The 14,925-nt window shown below is 40.8% G+C and overlaps 1 protein-coding gene across 1 annotated transcript; it reads left to right on the forward strand.

The window, feature by feature from the left end:
- The first annotated feature begins 1,189 nt into the window (after positions 1–1,189).
- LOC146979603 (uncharacterized) lies at positions 1,190–14,355 on the forward strand. Its single transcript, XM_085789557.1, has 16 exons — positions 1,190–1,767; positions 2,261–2,354; positions 3,658–3,871; positions 4,203–4,345; positions 5,644–5,818; positions 5,967–6,022; positions 6,927–7,117; positions 7,203–7,322; positions 7,461–7,586; positions 9,446–9,544; positions 9,647–9,805; positions 12,230–12,863; positions 13,576–13,639; positions 13,715–13,893; positions 13,980–14,068; positions 14,159–14,355. The coding sequence occupies exons 1-16, from the start codon at positions 1,579–1,581 to the stop codon at positions 14,255–14,257; spliced, it is 2,631 nt and encodes an 876-aa protein (XP_085645683.1). The 5' UTR covers positions 1,190–1,578; the 3' UTR covers positions 14,258–14,355.
- Positions 14,356–14,925: the final 570 nt, after the last annotated feature.

The raw sequence follows: 14,925 nt of genomic DNA on the forward strand, positions 1-14,925 counted from the left end.
TCACTAAAAGCCTTCTGTCAGACAGGCTGTTGCGTAACATCAGCTGTTAGCTTGAATTACGTCATGGCTTCATCAGGTCATGACCTCAGTGCTTTGGGCAAAATCATATCATTAGACACTCTGTGTACAATATTATGTAAATACACAGCTTAATAGCAATACAGCTGTAATATAATAGGGAACTTAATGTAACGTGTTACCAATGAATTCATGATGCAATGAAAGGCATTTTTTTTTTTTAACTTGTCTTTATAATTGTAATATAGAGCATCAATCTTTTAATCTGCATGAGGATGAATTTGCCCACAGAGGCTAGTCTGTAGTTTTGAAGGCTGTCTGCATGGGTATGAATACCACATTCAATAATTGGTGACCTTTTTTAGAATTTATTTTGAAAGTTGCTTCCTGCATCTTAATGTGTGAATTAATCATGTTCTCCTTTTTAGATGCACTTCTTTTGACAGATGTCTGCAGTGGCCTTTTCTCATGGTGGATTCACACTCAACAGTAAATAATGGGCTTGTTCATCATATTCCTCCTGTGTTTTGTTTGAGAGTGCAACATCCATTATATCCAGATCAAACCACCACAAGAAAGATCTACAATCCTGCTGTGTATAAAGAGCAGTGTTAGCGCCACCATGTGGCAACAGCCCTCCATTAATTATTTGAAAACATGACAGTTCTGATAAGATTTAAGGAAATTTAATGCATATATTCCAGAATATCCTTAACAAATGATAACCCTTTTTTCCCCTGCCGTATACTGATTTATTTTCATCACTATTACATCATCATCAGGGCTTGTATAATATAGAAAGTGGAAACCAAAATTACCCTAATTTAAAATGATGTAATACAACAAACCAAATCTAGGATATTAATTTGGAACTCTGCGCTTGTTTATTTATGGTCTGTTATAATTCTTTGTCTACTATAGAAATGATGATGTTATTGTTGATTAAATCTGACAATAAAACATTAGAAAATCTGGAGGGAATTTTTTTTTTTTTCTTACTGCAGTAAATTTACATAACCCCTATGGTAACTATTTACTTCTAAGACTGAGATCTTACTCAAGAAACATGTGATATGATTATGAAACACATTGCTATAGATTAAGCCAGTGGACCTCACCCTTTATGGCTCTAGACCCCATATAAAGTTGCAGGGGCCAGTATGAAACCATATTTTTTCAAACTTTAGATAGATAGATAGATAGATAGATAGATAGATAGATAGATAGATAGATAGATAGATAGATAGATAGATAGATAGATAGATAGATAGATGCTCCTGTCAGATAAACCTGTAGCCTACAGATGGCGTCCTACTATAATCAACAGCAGGCACGCGGCCCTGCCCACAGCCAATCACAGCTCTTTTTTCACCAGTTTAATAAACTTCGCTGTTTTCCGCTTCTCCGGCAGCAGTGACTTCTTCCTCCCGCCGCTGAAGATGAAACTGAACAAACTAACTCAGGTCATGTGCAGCACTCGGCGGCTCGAAGTGCCAGAAAGACGCGAAAAGAAGGAGTTGTAGGAAGAAGGAGAAGGGGAGGAGGAAGAAGAGGAAGAAGATGTATTTATGGCGCTTCTCCATCGCCATACTCCTCGGCTTGTTGTGGTACTTCTCAGACTGCGGCCGAACAGTCACACAGTACTTTGTGTGTTTCCTCCTCTGCTTTGCAACTCAACTGTCGCTCGCAAACAGTGGACGAGAGAGCAGCACTCAGACTGATGAAGAAAACAGGGAACATCCTCTGCAGGTAGGGGATCACCTGTCATGTGTGTGTGTCGCATTGTGTTGCAGGGAAGAGTTATTGTTATGAGCTGCGGTCTGCTGATCACATGTTCCAAATTAAATATGAGATTTACAAGAACTTATGCATTTTTCCATCATATACCACATTAAACACTCTTGATCCCTTTATATAGGCAAATAATTCTTAGAATAATATAATTTAATCAGTGTAGTCACGTCATATCCTAATCAAGTGGAGCAGTAATCAGACTTCCTGTGTTTACCAGACAAGCTGCACAAATAGCCTGGTTCAGTTGTAGCAGAACTGGACAAATACTGAAGTGTTTTAACCCATAGCCTGAGGTGCATTTTTTCCCCTTCTACCTGGAAAAACTTGTTTATACTCATCGCATGCCTCAGTGTGACCTGAACTTCACACTAATCCACTGTATGTTACAGCTACAGGTTTAATTACAATGGCCAACAGTTAGTCGACTGTCTTGTTTTGTTTTTTTCAGGAAACTGTTGATGGGGAGTGGGATGGAGGAAGCAGCGAGCAGGCAGAACCACTGGAGTCTCAATATCCACATGTGAAGAGGTCTCTACAGCAGGGTGAGGCTCATTTTACATGGAGGGCGATGGGTTTTTAAAGTGGCGTCAGCACATTTGTCGCTGGAGATTAGAAGTTCTTTGCACAAGAGTGAAATACATGCTGAGCATGATGGTTCCCTTGACTCAAAGCTGTCGTGTCTGCACATTGTGGCTCTGTTTGGACTAAACACAGTGAAAAGGGCAGTTTAGCATAAGACACAGCTGCAGCAGGAGCTCATGTTACAGGAGGTGAGGAGGAGCTATGGGGAAAGAAAGAGAAGATGAAAAACAGCAGGCCTGAGAACTGCTATGAGTTATGACTGCTATGTGTTCAACAGGAAACAAGATATATGGTTGTCATGCAGCATTATCGCTTGCATATGCTTTGCTCCATTTTTAAGGAGGATAAGGTCACAACTTTCAATGAGCTCAGTGTGGTTAAGAACAAAACACAACGGTGGCTCAAGGTTTAAATCAGACTTTGTAAAAATAAAAACTGCTCTTTGAAATTGCATAGTGCTTAATTCTTTACTTTAAATACAGCATCTCATTTAGATGCATGAGCCGTTAAGACTCTAAGTTGTTTTTGATTCACTTGTGCAAACTTTCTATGCACTGCTTTTCTTCCCTTTGTTGTGCAACTTTCCACTGCCCCCCACCCTAAACATATGGTGCCATTCTTTCAGCATAAACACGGCGATGAAGCATTTTTTATTCCAACTTGTTTTTGTTGTTTTTTCATTGAATGTCAATGCATGGTTGAGAAATATCTTTTCATGTTTTATTATCTACACATCAGCACTTTCAGCTGTTTCTCTCACTTTGTCTTTGCGTGGTATATAAACACAGTTATGTTGCTGTAAATAAAAGATGCTCAGTGCATTCGCTCCCCCCCCGAGGGGATTTGTCTTCGTCTCACCAAGAGCTTCTCATGTTCAGAGGAAAATCCTGTCATGGATATTTCAACTGAATAATTTTCACAGGAATTCTTGTTTTTGATTTTTTTTTTCTAGATTTGCTTTGCTTTTATTCCCTTTATCTATTTTACCACTGATAATGGAGAATGACTAGAATGGCAGGAGAGAGAGTTAGGCTATGACATGTAGTAGCAAACGTCCAGATGTGGATTGCTTTGATAAATGGTGCCCATTTAACCAGATGAGCGACCGCTGTGCCCCTCCACAGGCTCCCAGACCAACATCTGACAATATTGGTAAAAAAAAATAAAAAAGAGAGTTAAAAGCCCTCAGTTTGAAGCCCAGGAGTTGATCAGGGTAACTTGACTTTGATGCAAAAATTGACTTTCTGTTGCTGCTCCCCTCAGTGTTCGAGTGCGCCTATGCTCAGCTGGTCCTGTCTTGGTACGACGTTCCCGAGCCCCGAGAGTACCAGCCTCTGCACCAGGTGCTGTGCAGGGAATTTGACTTCGTAATCGACCGCATCATTGACAGAGCCAAAGACTTTGATGTTTGCCAGGCGGTCGTGGGCTCCATTCGTATTTTGACCCAGCACTTGCACAACGTGAAGCAGCCAGACAGGTGAGACTCGACCTCTGCTTTGCTTGAAAATTACTGCAGGTTGCTGCTTCAGTTACTCTTTGCACTCAGTAATGTGCTTAAACTCTATAAATGCCTCAGTGTTTTTAACCACCTATGAATAATTTACCATACGTTTACTGGATCATACCCGCGGTGACGTCCTGTTATGTTTTCTTATTGCAAATGGAGTTTCAAGGGCAATGCATCGCTTCTCATTTACATCTGGTGATTATCACTTTTCGGGGTGATAAATATCTATGACCTCTTTTAGTACTTGTTAATGGTTGGATTCACTTCTCTCTTACCACTTGTGCTGTGTTTTCTGTCTCAGAGAGCTCCTGTTCCGCTCCAGAGCAGATGAGATTGCAGCTCTCAGAGAGTTTTCCGACACTCTTGTACGTAACCTTTTTCCCGAATCTCTCTGGGCCCAAGAAGTCAACCGCTGTGCCTTAAATGAGATTGTTGCCTTAAAGGGTAAGGAAGCATTAAATTATCTCTCTGCAGGAATGCAGTCTTACATAAGGGCTAAGCCTCCCATGATGATTTTTACAAGTGTGAATTGTATGTAATCCCTTATTGTCAGTGGTATTGCAGAGCTTAGGACGTGAATTGTGGGTTGCATAAAAGGAAGGCTGCCTCCACAGCGACTTTCCAGTTCCCTCAGAGGGGTTTGTCTTTTTTCTTAGTAACAGATAAAATGTTTTACCTTTGAGAGTGTTCCTGGAGAGTAGGTTTTAGCAATTGTACAGCTACAACAGGTGATTTTTTACAGCTGTAATTAAAATAAAAATGTTGCTGCTTTCCATTTAGGTGTCTTGAAACAGTTCATTACTGTATTGTGGTTAAAGACCCATGACTCTGAGCGTTTGCAGTGACTTTAAATAATTGGAAGTGTTGCACAGGGCTTCATTACTACAGTAAAAATGTTTCCTAATGGTATGATTTCTCATAAAAGCTGGATACAACTTACAACACAATGATTTATATCTCTCATTTTCAATTACGCAAGGAATTTCAAGTAAGAGGAAGTATTAATAAGCTGAATTTAAGTATCCGTCTGACATTTTGGGACTTTCACATTCATCATCCTTCCTAGAGTTGATGACGCTTTGAGTTTGACTCACAGTAACAAGTCACTTCTCCAGCTGTTAAATCGTCCAGCACATTTACCTTTCATAAAAGTACAACATGTCAAGTTGTCAACATGTTAATCATTAAGCTTTCAAGGTGCTGATAGGTGCGTTCTTCTTCCTTTTGATATCACCAGACCACTTTTACCAGCTTTGAATGCTAAGCTAGGCTAACTGCCACCAGCTAACTTATGGAAAAATGCAAATAAGCAGTGTTCTGGAAAATGAAACTACTCCTTTTAAAATGTTTAATTATGGAAGCTGCTGTTATAGACTTACAGAGAATTCAGAAACGAAAAGATGGGCGTCGCGTGGCGTAGTGGTTAGAGCGGGCGCCCCATGTATAGAGGCACAGTCCTCGCTGCGGTCGGCCCCGGTTCGAGTCCCGCGTCGGGCGCCATTTGCTGCATGTCATCCCCCCTCTCTCTGCCTCCCCATTTCCTGTCAGTCTCAACTGTACTATCTATAAAGGCATAAAAGCCCAAAAAATATACTTTAAAAAAAAAAAAAAAAAGAAACGAAAAGATGACTGGTTCTCATCCAAGTATATTGTCAAAGCTGAATATTTTACCCCCTGATCCAAGAGTTTGTTTATGTCATGACTGAGTGTGTGGGATTAGTGTGTTGGCTGTTCATCCTCAGGTTTGGGCCTGTTAGTGACATGGCTGTCGGACCCTGACAACCTGAACCAGCTGGTGCTGAGCCAGCTCGACAGCGCGACCCCCAAAGGCTCCGAGGAGGAGCTGTGTGGATCAGACCCGGAACAAGCCTCGCTGGCTTCGCAGGAGGGCAGATACGAGGGCAAAGGCAGCCAAGTGTGAGTGGCTGTCATCTTTCACACACCACTGGAAGGGCCGAGTCATAGTGAGACTCAAAGCAACGACTGGATCGGCGACTGTCTGTGTTGGAAAATTGCAAATGACCTGTCTTTTGTTTTTCTGGTGGCTGGTTTTTGGGATTTACAGGAGCTTGGAGGGAGCGGGGATTCCAACCACCTCCAGGATCAAGGACAAACGGAAAGGTGTGTTTTTTGTGACGGAGCTTATCTGTGATACCTAAACCTCTGGAACAGTACATTTGATTCCTCACCTGGTTTTTCAGTTATTTCTGAGTGAGAAAGCATTTTGGATCCGGATAATGTGGACTTGAAAAGGGCAGATGGAGTAGTTGGTGGGTGTTTGCAGAACAGACGACTCTGCTTGCACAACGTCTTGTACAACATTTTGATGAATAGCGCCGTGTTGTCAGCTACGTGACATTATCATTTTCTTTACCAGCCCTCCTTTCAGACCATAATTACTCCCCTGTTTCTTTTGTTTGTCAGTGCAAACTGTTAATTACACAAACAGCGAGATGAATGGCAAATTGTTTCCGTGCTGTCTTTGAGAAACTCCTTTCTCTTTGTTTCGAAAACAGTCCAAACCAATGATGATGACCAAATAAGAATGATTATGCCGTGATAATGAACAATCTGACATGATAAATGGGCATATTTTCTGTAAAGGTCCTCTCAAATACTGAAAAAGCAGCAGTATTTGTCCTAATCTGTAAGAATTATTCCACTCTGATAGGATGTCGATTGTTAGGCCATCACATTTGATTACTAACCATGTTTACAGTGTTTACATGGCTAATGAAGTGTAAATTATATCCAATGATAGTTTTCTTGCATATTTTCCCACTAAAGTGATGCTGCATGGTTGTTGCACCTCCTTACAGTCTATGCAGTCTTTCAGCCAGTGTTGATTAGATCAAGATCAATGTCAAGGTATAATTCATTGTTATTCTCTCCACGTACAATACTCAGTCGACAGCAAAAAGAAGTTCAGCACGATGTTGAACACAATAGAGATAAACGGTGCATAATTGATGAGATAACAAGCTGTCAGATTGTCTTTGACTTCACATTCATTTTTGATGTTCAGGCAACAAGTTGAAGGAAGGATGGTCGAAATTCGTGGACAAGATGAAGTCCAAGAAAGCCAAGAAGAAGAAGATGAAAATGATGGAGCAGGAGCTGATGATGAGGATCATGTCGATCCAGGATAGCGCGTCCAACGAGGGCGATGTCAGCAGCAGGGAGGGCTCCGTTCATAGCCAGGAGGACTCTGACAGGGTGAGGCCACAATTTATTAGAGTGAAAACGACGGTTGGTGAAACATGACAGACTCATTGTTGCTTTTTTGGCCAAACACCATTAGGAGGACAGTGATCTCGGTGATCTGGAGAGCTACTTGACAAGCGTACAAGAGGATATGATGGAATTCAAGCTGTCGTATGAGATGTGGCGCGTTGGCCGCTGGGCTGTCAGCATCCCTCATGTGAGTTATAAATATCACTGACAGTGTGGAATGTCCTGGAGGCTTGTTATTTGTCTGCCGAGGCGCTGTAAAAGCTTGTCCTTGGATGGTATGTTAATGTTTGAGCTGGAGTTTGAGCAGGAGTTTACTGTGTCGCAGGCCGTCTGGGAGGACGAGGAGCTCGTCTTCACCGTCCATCTGGAGGAGAATGACAGCCCCGAGAACCTGCAGTGGGACATCAAGAAGACCTACATGGATGTGATATATTTTCGCAACAGATGGCAGGTAAAAGGCAGATGGAAAGGTTTGTCCTGTGAGGGTTTTCTCCTGCTGCACTCACTTCACCTACCTGAAACTAATGCAACAGCATTGCAATAATAATCATTATCATACATCTGGGGGTAAAATGAAACCTGTGAAATTAACATGAAGTTGAATCAACACCTCTCTGAAATGCCTTGTGAAGGACAACATTTGATTTTGATCAATGTACCAAGTAAAAAAAATGGTACATGAAGCTAATGTCTGCAGAAATAAATGATCAGCTCCACAACGCTAAGAGAAAAACCTCACCTCTGGATAAACTTAACTTATTTTTATTTAGATGTGCTTTTTTTAGAAAGAAAAAAAAGCAATGCCCTGATTAGTTAGGCTCGCTTGTCATTGGCCCTACTTTACCTGCTTTTAACCGGACTGAGCTGTGCTGATGAGATGAGGGCTGCTGAGTTTTCTCACAAAGATATTGGAGGCATTTGAATCACTGACTTACTGGACTCTAGCAAACCAAACCATATACTGATATTATTATTATTTGTAGTATTATCATTATTAGTAGTAGTAGTTTATTCGATCTTTTACACAAAATTATTTACAGTTGAGCATCAATCACAGTCAGTCAACCTTCCATAATACCATCATTCGCTCAACTAGTTCATAAATAGATCGAAAAGGTGTAGGCTGAAGCTATCTAGCTTATAGATGCCTACCCTTTAATTCAATAACTGTTGTTGTTATAACTGTGATCATAGTCCTTCACACTCCCTGTGGTGGTTGAGCTTCTGTCTGACGGGTAAACAGAGGTTGGGACTGAATAAGGGGAAGGACAGGTGTGTCCTCACAGTTTTATTTTTTAAACTGGATCTTCAACCAATAGTCAAATGTTCACGTCTATATTGAAAAAGACACTGTAATCATTTTTCCCTCTCCACACTGGAGAGAGAGATTTTCCCCTAATTCACTTCCAACATCATTTGCTAAAAATACTTCAACTTTCAAAGATTTCCAATTGATTTTTTCTGTGTCAGAAGGATGAGGCCTCATTATCTCCAGCTCAGCTTGAAAATGTCTTTTTTTTTACACAGAACATGAGCGATGTGGATTTTGACACAATCTCCAAACAGGATGAACAATTTAACTGTGATTTGCTGTAAGAGATGTTATAGATTTTGACTTGGAGGAGTTCAGGTGTGGAGGTGAAGGCAGACATCAGGACAATGAGGTGTTGTTCTTCCCACGAACTGGAAAAGCTACTTGTTGTTTGAGAGGAGGTTTCACACTCCTCCCGCCCTTGTTTGCTACAGTACAAAGCCTCCCCCAGGACAAGCAGCAGGTTTTCTGCTGAGTGAGGTTATTGTGGAAATGTCAACATATACAGTACGTCATGGATGTATATGCTCTGTTATTACATGGATGACATGCGGTGATATTTACAGGAGGAGTGGTCTGCAAAGCAAAGGAGGGAGCTCTGGAAATAGCTTGAATATCGTGCATCATGATACATAATTTATTTTGACTAAACTAAGAGTGCAGTGCAAATTTCACCCAGAATTAAACTGATGAGCGAAAAACTGAAGCAGCGGAAGAAGATGACGAGTTCACTTTGATTTCCCATCATCATATAGTCCAGTGTTATGAAATGCTGTCGGATAATTGAGCAGATGATTTTCTACAAACAGATGAGTATCATGGTGTGCATTGAATGAAAGAAAATTTTCTTCTGAGGATTTTTTTTCCCTTTGAGTTCAGATAAAAGAGTTGTTTTTACTCCTCATTGTCTATTCAGAAGGAGCCAGAGGGGGAAACACTGCTGTGGTGACAAAATACAAATCTGAAATCCAGCTTTTTTTCCCCCCGTCTTTTTTTAGGACTCAACCAGTCTGCCCACAGTCCTCTTACTGGAGGAGTTGGAAGTCGAAGATGAGGTCAAAGACGAAGTGAGAGTATCTGTGGAGCACTTTCTGCAGGTGAACAGTGCAACAACAACAACAAAAAACTCTCCGGTGTATTGACAGACAATCACTCGGAAGATTTACAGCTGACACATTTTGTTACTTTCTTTTTCTCAGGAATTAGTTTGTGATAATCAGATCGGCCACACTCCGCCGGTCTTTCAGTTCCTCTGCCCGCTTGACAAATTGCTGAACGAAGAGGAACACTACGGAGGTGTGTGGGGCCTTCTCAGCGGCTTGGCCTACTTCCTGACCCCAGGGCAAGAGGAAGAGGAGGTACGTCTGCTTTTGCTCATCTTGACATCTTAAAAGTCTCACTCTGGTTTATTAAAACCCAGGACGCTCTGGACCTTTTGGCCATTATCCTGAACCATCAATAATCAGATTGTCCTCAGAAGTGAATCTAATCTGTGAATACAGCAACGTTGCTACAAACACAAAGGCACTCAGAAAACCAGGAAGTTTTAAGTAATTATCTCAACATCCTCTTGTTCTGAATATCAGTTGTCAACATCACTCACAGGCAAATGTCAGAGACGAGGGTGTTTTTTATTGTGCGATGCACTCTCCTTTTGTTTTCACCTCCAAATACACTGGTTTGGATAATCTGTCTGAACTATTTCCTTGTTTACAACCGGTCTGATCCTCTCAGCGTTTGTGCTTCTCGCCCCACTGGATGTCGGATGTTGCAGAATCACCATAATCCCAGATCTCAGCAATTACTTAGTGAATACAGCGTTGTCATGACCAAGAGAAATGGTGTCCGAAGCTAAAAATAAATGTGTCCCCAGGTTGTACTAAACTGGAATCATGGATTTCAGTAAGAACGTTCTTCTGGGAGGGGGTTTAACCATGTATAACCAATCATATGCCCTTTAGTTCAACAGTGTGTCTCTGCTCATGTGACATCTGGAACAAATCTGAGCTGAAGTTTGGCACAGATTTAACAACCTTTAATAAACAGTTGAATTCACACGTAACTAAATGCTCATACAGGAGGAGACAGGCCAGGGGAGGGGGGGAGTTGGATTTCTAAAAGCAGAGACAGTGCGTTAATGAGGATGCAGCGCTCAGGGTTGTTGTATTCATATATGCTTGACTACTGTGGATAATATAAAACATGTGACTAGAGCTGCCATGATCAATTGATTATTTGGTCCACATCTGTTTGGATACTTTCTTATTTATTTAAATCAATTTTCCAAACAAATCCACACTTATTCAGACGGATTCTGTGATGCCTTTTTATTGGTATTATGTAAATATCTTTAGATTTCTTTTTTTTTTTTACTATTGGTCAACAAGAGTTTGTAACCCATGAATGAGTTGAGATTAGATGAACAAATAATGAAAATAACTGTTAGTCACAGCCCTGATAGGGCAGAGCAGAATATCAAAAATATTTATACATTTTATTTTGTAGAGGATATATTGAATATGCACAACGTGGGCTCAGCAGCTTATCGTCTATGTGCATTTTAAAGTGACTACATTGAACAGGAAAGAACATCTCTTTCTCTTCCTCTCTCTTTATGTGCATATCTCTCTTGCTCTCTTTCATTTCATGAAGCAATGTTCCCAAAGCTCAGCCATTTGACAAAAACACACCTCTGTGTCCCAACCTTAAGTCTCTCTTCTTAGAGGATGTTTAGCACCAGTGGAAACATTGTGACACGCCACAGCGTGTCCCTGAGACCACATGCTGTTGACAGGCTGGCGCTCCTGTCACGAAACCTATGGAAACCACAGAAGTGCACAGTGCAGTGTTTCTGCTAAACCTGCTTTTTAGTTTACAGTTTTTAAGTTGACCTACTTAATAGCAAGATATATGATGTGTTTTTATGTTTATATATTTTTTTGGAAACACTATAAACAGTTAGATATTTGCAAATTGGATATGCAGTATTCTGGCAATGTGTGCAGGATGTACCCCACCTTCTAACCCATAGAAGTATAAGTGGTATGGCTAATGAAAAGCGAATATACAAAATTCTGTGGTTCTGGTGTTAGAATAGATACTGATACTGTAATATTAAACTTGTAAAGCGTCCGTTGTATTGTACAGTATCTATCGAGATATGAGGTTTTCTTTTTTTAGTCATTTTCTTCCCTAAATGTCACTATAATATGAATTATGATCTTCACTGCAGCAGCTATTCGATGTAGAAATGGAAACAGTTCATCAAAATCCTGCATTAAAGGGACTCTCCAGTGATTTAGATTTGCACTTCCATTAAATTTGGGAGCTCGGTTGAAACTGAAGCAGTCGACATTGAGATACCTTTAACCCCTAAAATGAGTCTGAGCTGTGCGCACCTAAAACACTGGATCATCTTCCATATTGCAACTTCATATTAGATTTCCCTACTGGCCACATCTTTTCCAGACACCCAGTTTAAAGATGTGATGAAATGTCGAATGATATGAATTTTCCTGCTGACACTGAAGTAACTCTGAAATCTCTTCATTTTTTAATTCCCACAGAACCACAGAAGATCTTATGAATCCATTCCTCGTGCCTTATAATATAACCCATAATGAGCAAACCGAACTTCATGCTTAAAATCAGTACTTTTTAAAAATGTGATCTTAAAACTGCCGTATGGGGTTGTTTTGTTGCTGCTGTCGGTTGCTGTGCCGTAGCAGCCAGAGCCACAGGGTCAGCTGTCACCACCTTAATGTTTTTGTTTTTCTTTGCAGAGCTCCAGCCCTCAGACTGAAGCCCCAAAAGAAATCATAATGCCGTCCCCAAAACCAGAACCCACAACTCAGCCGTCAGAAAACTCTGGGGCCTCCACTCAGAACGGCGATAACGTTCCTGGGGCGACTCTCCCAACTATCGTTATCTCCCCCTGTGATCCCCCCACAGAACTGCCACAGGAGGCAGAAACAGAAAAGGCAACACAGTTTGCTTTTCACCCTGACACTTCAAGTGCTGAAAACTGCTCCCAAGACAAAACAGAGGACTCTGATAATCCCTTAACCTCTCACTTTAAAACCATCTTCAGGGGACTGACCCGGTCCAAGTCGCAAGAGTCCCTGTCCTCGACGAAAACCAGCGGCGACGGAGACACGCCAGACACTCCACACTGCAGGCAAAATGGGAGCTCACAGATGGAGTGCGCAGAAAGCCCATCGTGGCTTAATTTCAGTGCAAGGTCACACAAAAAGGAGAAAACATGTTTCAAGATGTCAGGTGGAGCCAACAAGACTAAAGGGAAGGAGCAGGGCACTCTGCCTCGAGGGGAGGACTCCCAAAGTCAGAGGAGCCAGGTCAACTGGGAGCAGCTGGAGGCGACCAAAGCAATATTTGACCTGCTCAAAGAAATATCTGGTTTGTTCAGTTTTCTTTTTTAAAAACCCCTGGTGGTGATGTTCATATGAGGTGTATGTTTTTTTTTATTATTAAACTTTGTAGTCCATTTATTAGAAATCATGGGTTCTTCACTGAGCTCGGATTGATTAATGCATTTAGACAGCCAGTTATTTCAGTTCTTCACAGCACCATAAGCAAATTAACATGGGGACTTGATATTTGCCTGAGAAAGCTAATCCTTTATGTCTTTATTAATCATCATGGGGTATTTTGAGATGAACTCACGGCTTGGTTAATAAGTCCTCTGGGTGGTGCATTCATGTGCTTTGTGAGGAGCTCAAATAATCCATGATTGACAGCTGGTGGTCAAATGGTATTATATTCACCAGTCATGTTGTCAACAGATGAATTAAAGATGATGGACAATGAGTAAACCGATGTGAGAAAAGGGGGATGTTAATTGATGCACTGGAAAGTTTGACTGTGTACTGTGTGTAAAATCGGGGGTTGTCAAAAAAGCTTCATCAGGAACATCAATCAAATCGTCTTTGAACTGCATCATCATGTAATGTTAAGAGCCTCAGCAAAGACGCGTAATGAATCATCAACCTGACAGGCTTCACATTTAATGAAAACTAAATTGTTCTCTATTGACACAAAAAAAGAAAAGAAAGAAAGAATACGTGCACATGTTTTTAAGACAGAGCTAATACCTGTTGTGCCTTTACAGGAAACTCCATCCTCATTAATATATTCGATGCCATTCTGAAGCCCGTTATGCCCATCTTGAAAAAGTAAGTTAATTTCCGACGCCTCTTCAGTTGTTTATTTCCTGGCATATGAGAGTGACTCGATGACTTCCTCTTCAGGAAAGTGAACTCCTTCTTGAACAAGATGAACCCGACAGAGGCGCAGATGGCGGCGTACATCGACACCCTGCGAGACAAACAGTGGCCAGAGTGTCAACCGACGGCGCCTCGGCCTCCACGCACAGACGAGGAGAAAAACGAGGCCAGGGAGCGAGCACAAGACCTCATCAATGCCAGATGTAGGTGGACGTTGGAAGGAAGCATCCAAGTTGTTTCTGACAGGTGGTTTACTCATGTGAAATGTGTTTTCATGCCCTCCCTGTAGATTCAAACTATCTTGTCCTGAAGAAGACGGATGTGGAGTCGGTCTTTAATCTTTTCCAGGACAGTGAAGAAAACAAAACGCTGGTGTATGTGAGTGTCTGAACAGTTTCTCCACCACTATGTTATTTACTGCAGTCGACAAATCTTCCGCTGACTTTCTCACCCTGTCTTTTTCAACAGATGCTTCTGTCGTTCCTTTTGAAGGAATTTTTCCCCAACTATCATTCCCTGAATGCGACTGCTGCTGCCTTATTGAAAGTGACCAATTCTACCAACTGATCTGTGAATCTTTGATGGCTTTTTTTTTTTAATGGAACTTGTTTGACATTTTAAAATATGAAATTATTTATTAAATGTTTTAAAATGCCTTAGAATATTTGAGACCATTTTACGTCCATTTTCTTCATTCTTACCTCAGACACTGTAATGTGAATTTTTTTGTTTTAGTTTGTGAAGTTTAATAGTTTTTGTACATTTTCACTTGCCAACGTAATGAATCCCAGCTTTGCATCGTAAACTGTTATTGTAAAGCTCAGAGGAATGTGAAGTACTATATTTCATATTTACAGTTTGAAGTTCACTCGTCACGGTTTAGTCTACCAGATTTAGACTATTTTGCATCACTTTGAGCACTTTTATAGGGTGAGAGTGTTTGTATATTGGATGATTTTGACCAAAGTTTTCTAGAAAACAGAATATCTTATAATCACTACTCACAATCTGTCAAAACTTGGATTTGCACCACTGTCAGGGGAAAGCTGAAATAATGTTCATGTAAATAACTTGAATGAATTCCAAATAAAATATTTTAATAAATGACTTTTTTCAGTTACACGTTTGGCTTTTTGAATTTTTAATTGAGTGTAGACTCTGTACAAGACTCGGTGCAAATGTAAGATGTAAATTAGTTGCTGAAGCCAGCATCTTATTTGCTCTTCGGCAATATT

This window comes from Trachurus japonicus, chromosome 10 (assembly GCF_045865225.1).
Source record: "Trachurus japonicus isolate A0001 chromosome 10, Traja_1.0".
Classification (NCBI taxonomy): Eukaryota; Metazoa; Chordata; class Actinopteri; order Carangiformes; family Carangidae; genus Trachurus; species Trachurus japonicus.

Excerpts from the sequence above, each read along its gene's own strand:
- LOC146979603 (XM_085789557.1), top strand. The coding sequence starts at position 1,579 with ATGTATTTATGGCGCTTCTCCATCGCCATACTCCTCGGCTTGTTGTGG. Across the intron at positions 7,587-9,445 it reads ATTTTCGCAACAGATGGCAG|GACTCAACCAGTCTGCCCAC; the intron begins GTAAAAGGCAGA and ends GTCTTTTTTTAG. Across the intron at positions 12,864-13,575 it reads CCTGCTCAAAGAAATATCTG|GAAACTCCATCCTCATTAAT; the intron begins GTTTGTTCAGTT and ends GTGCCTTTACAG.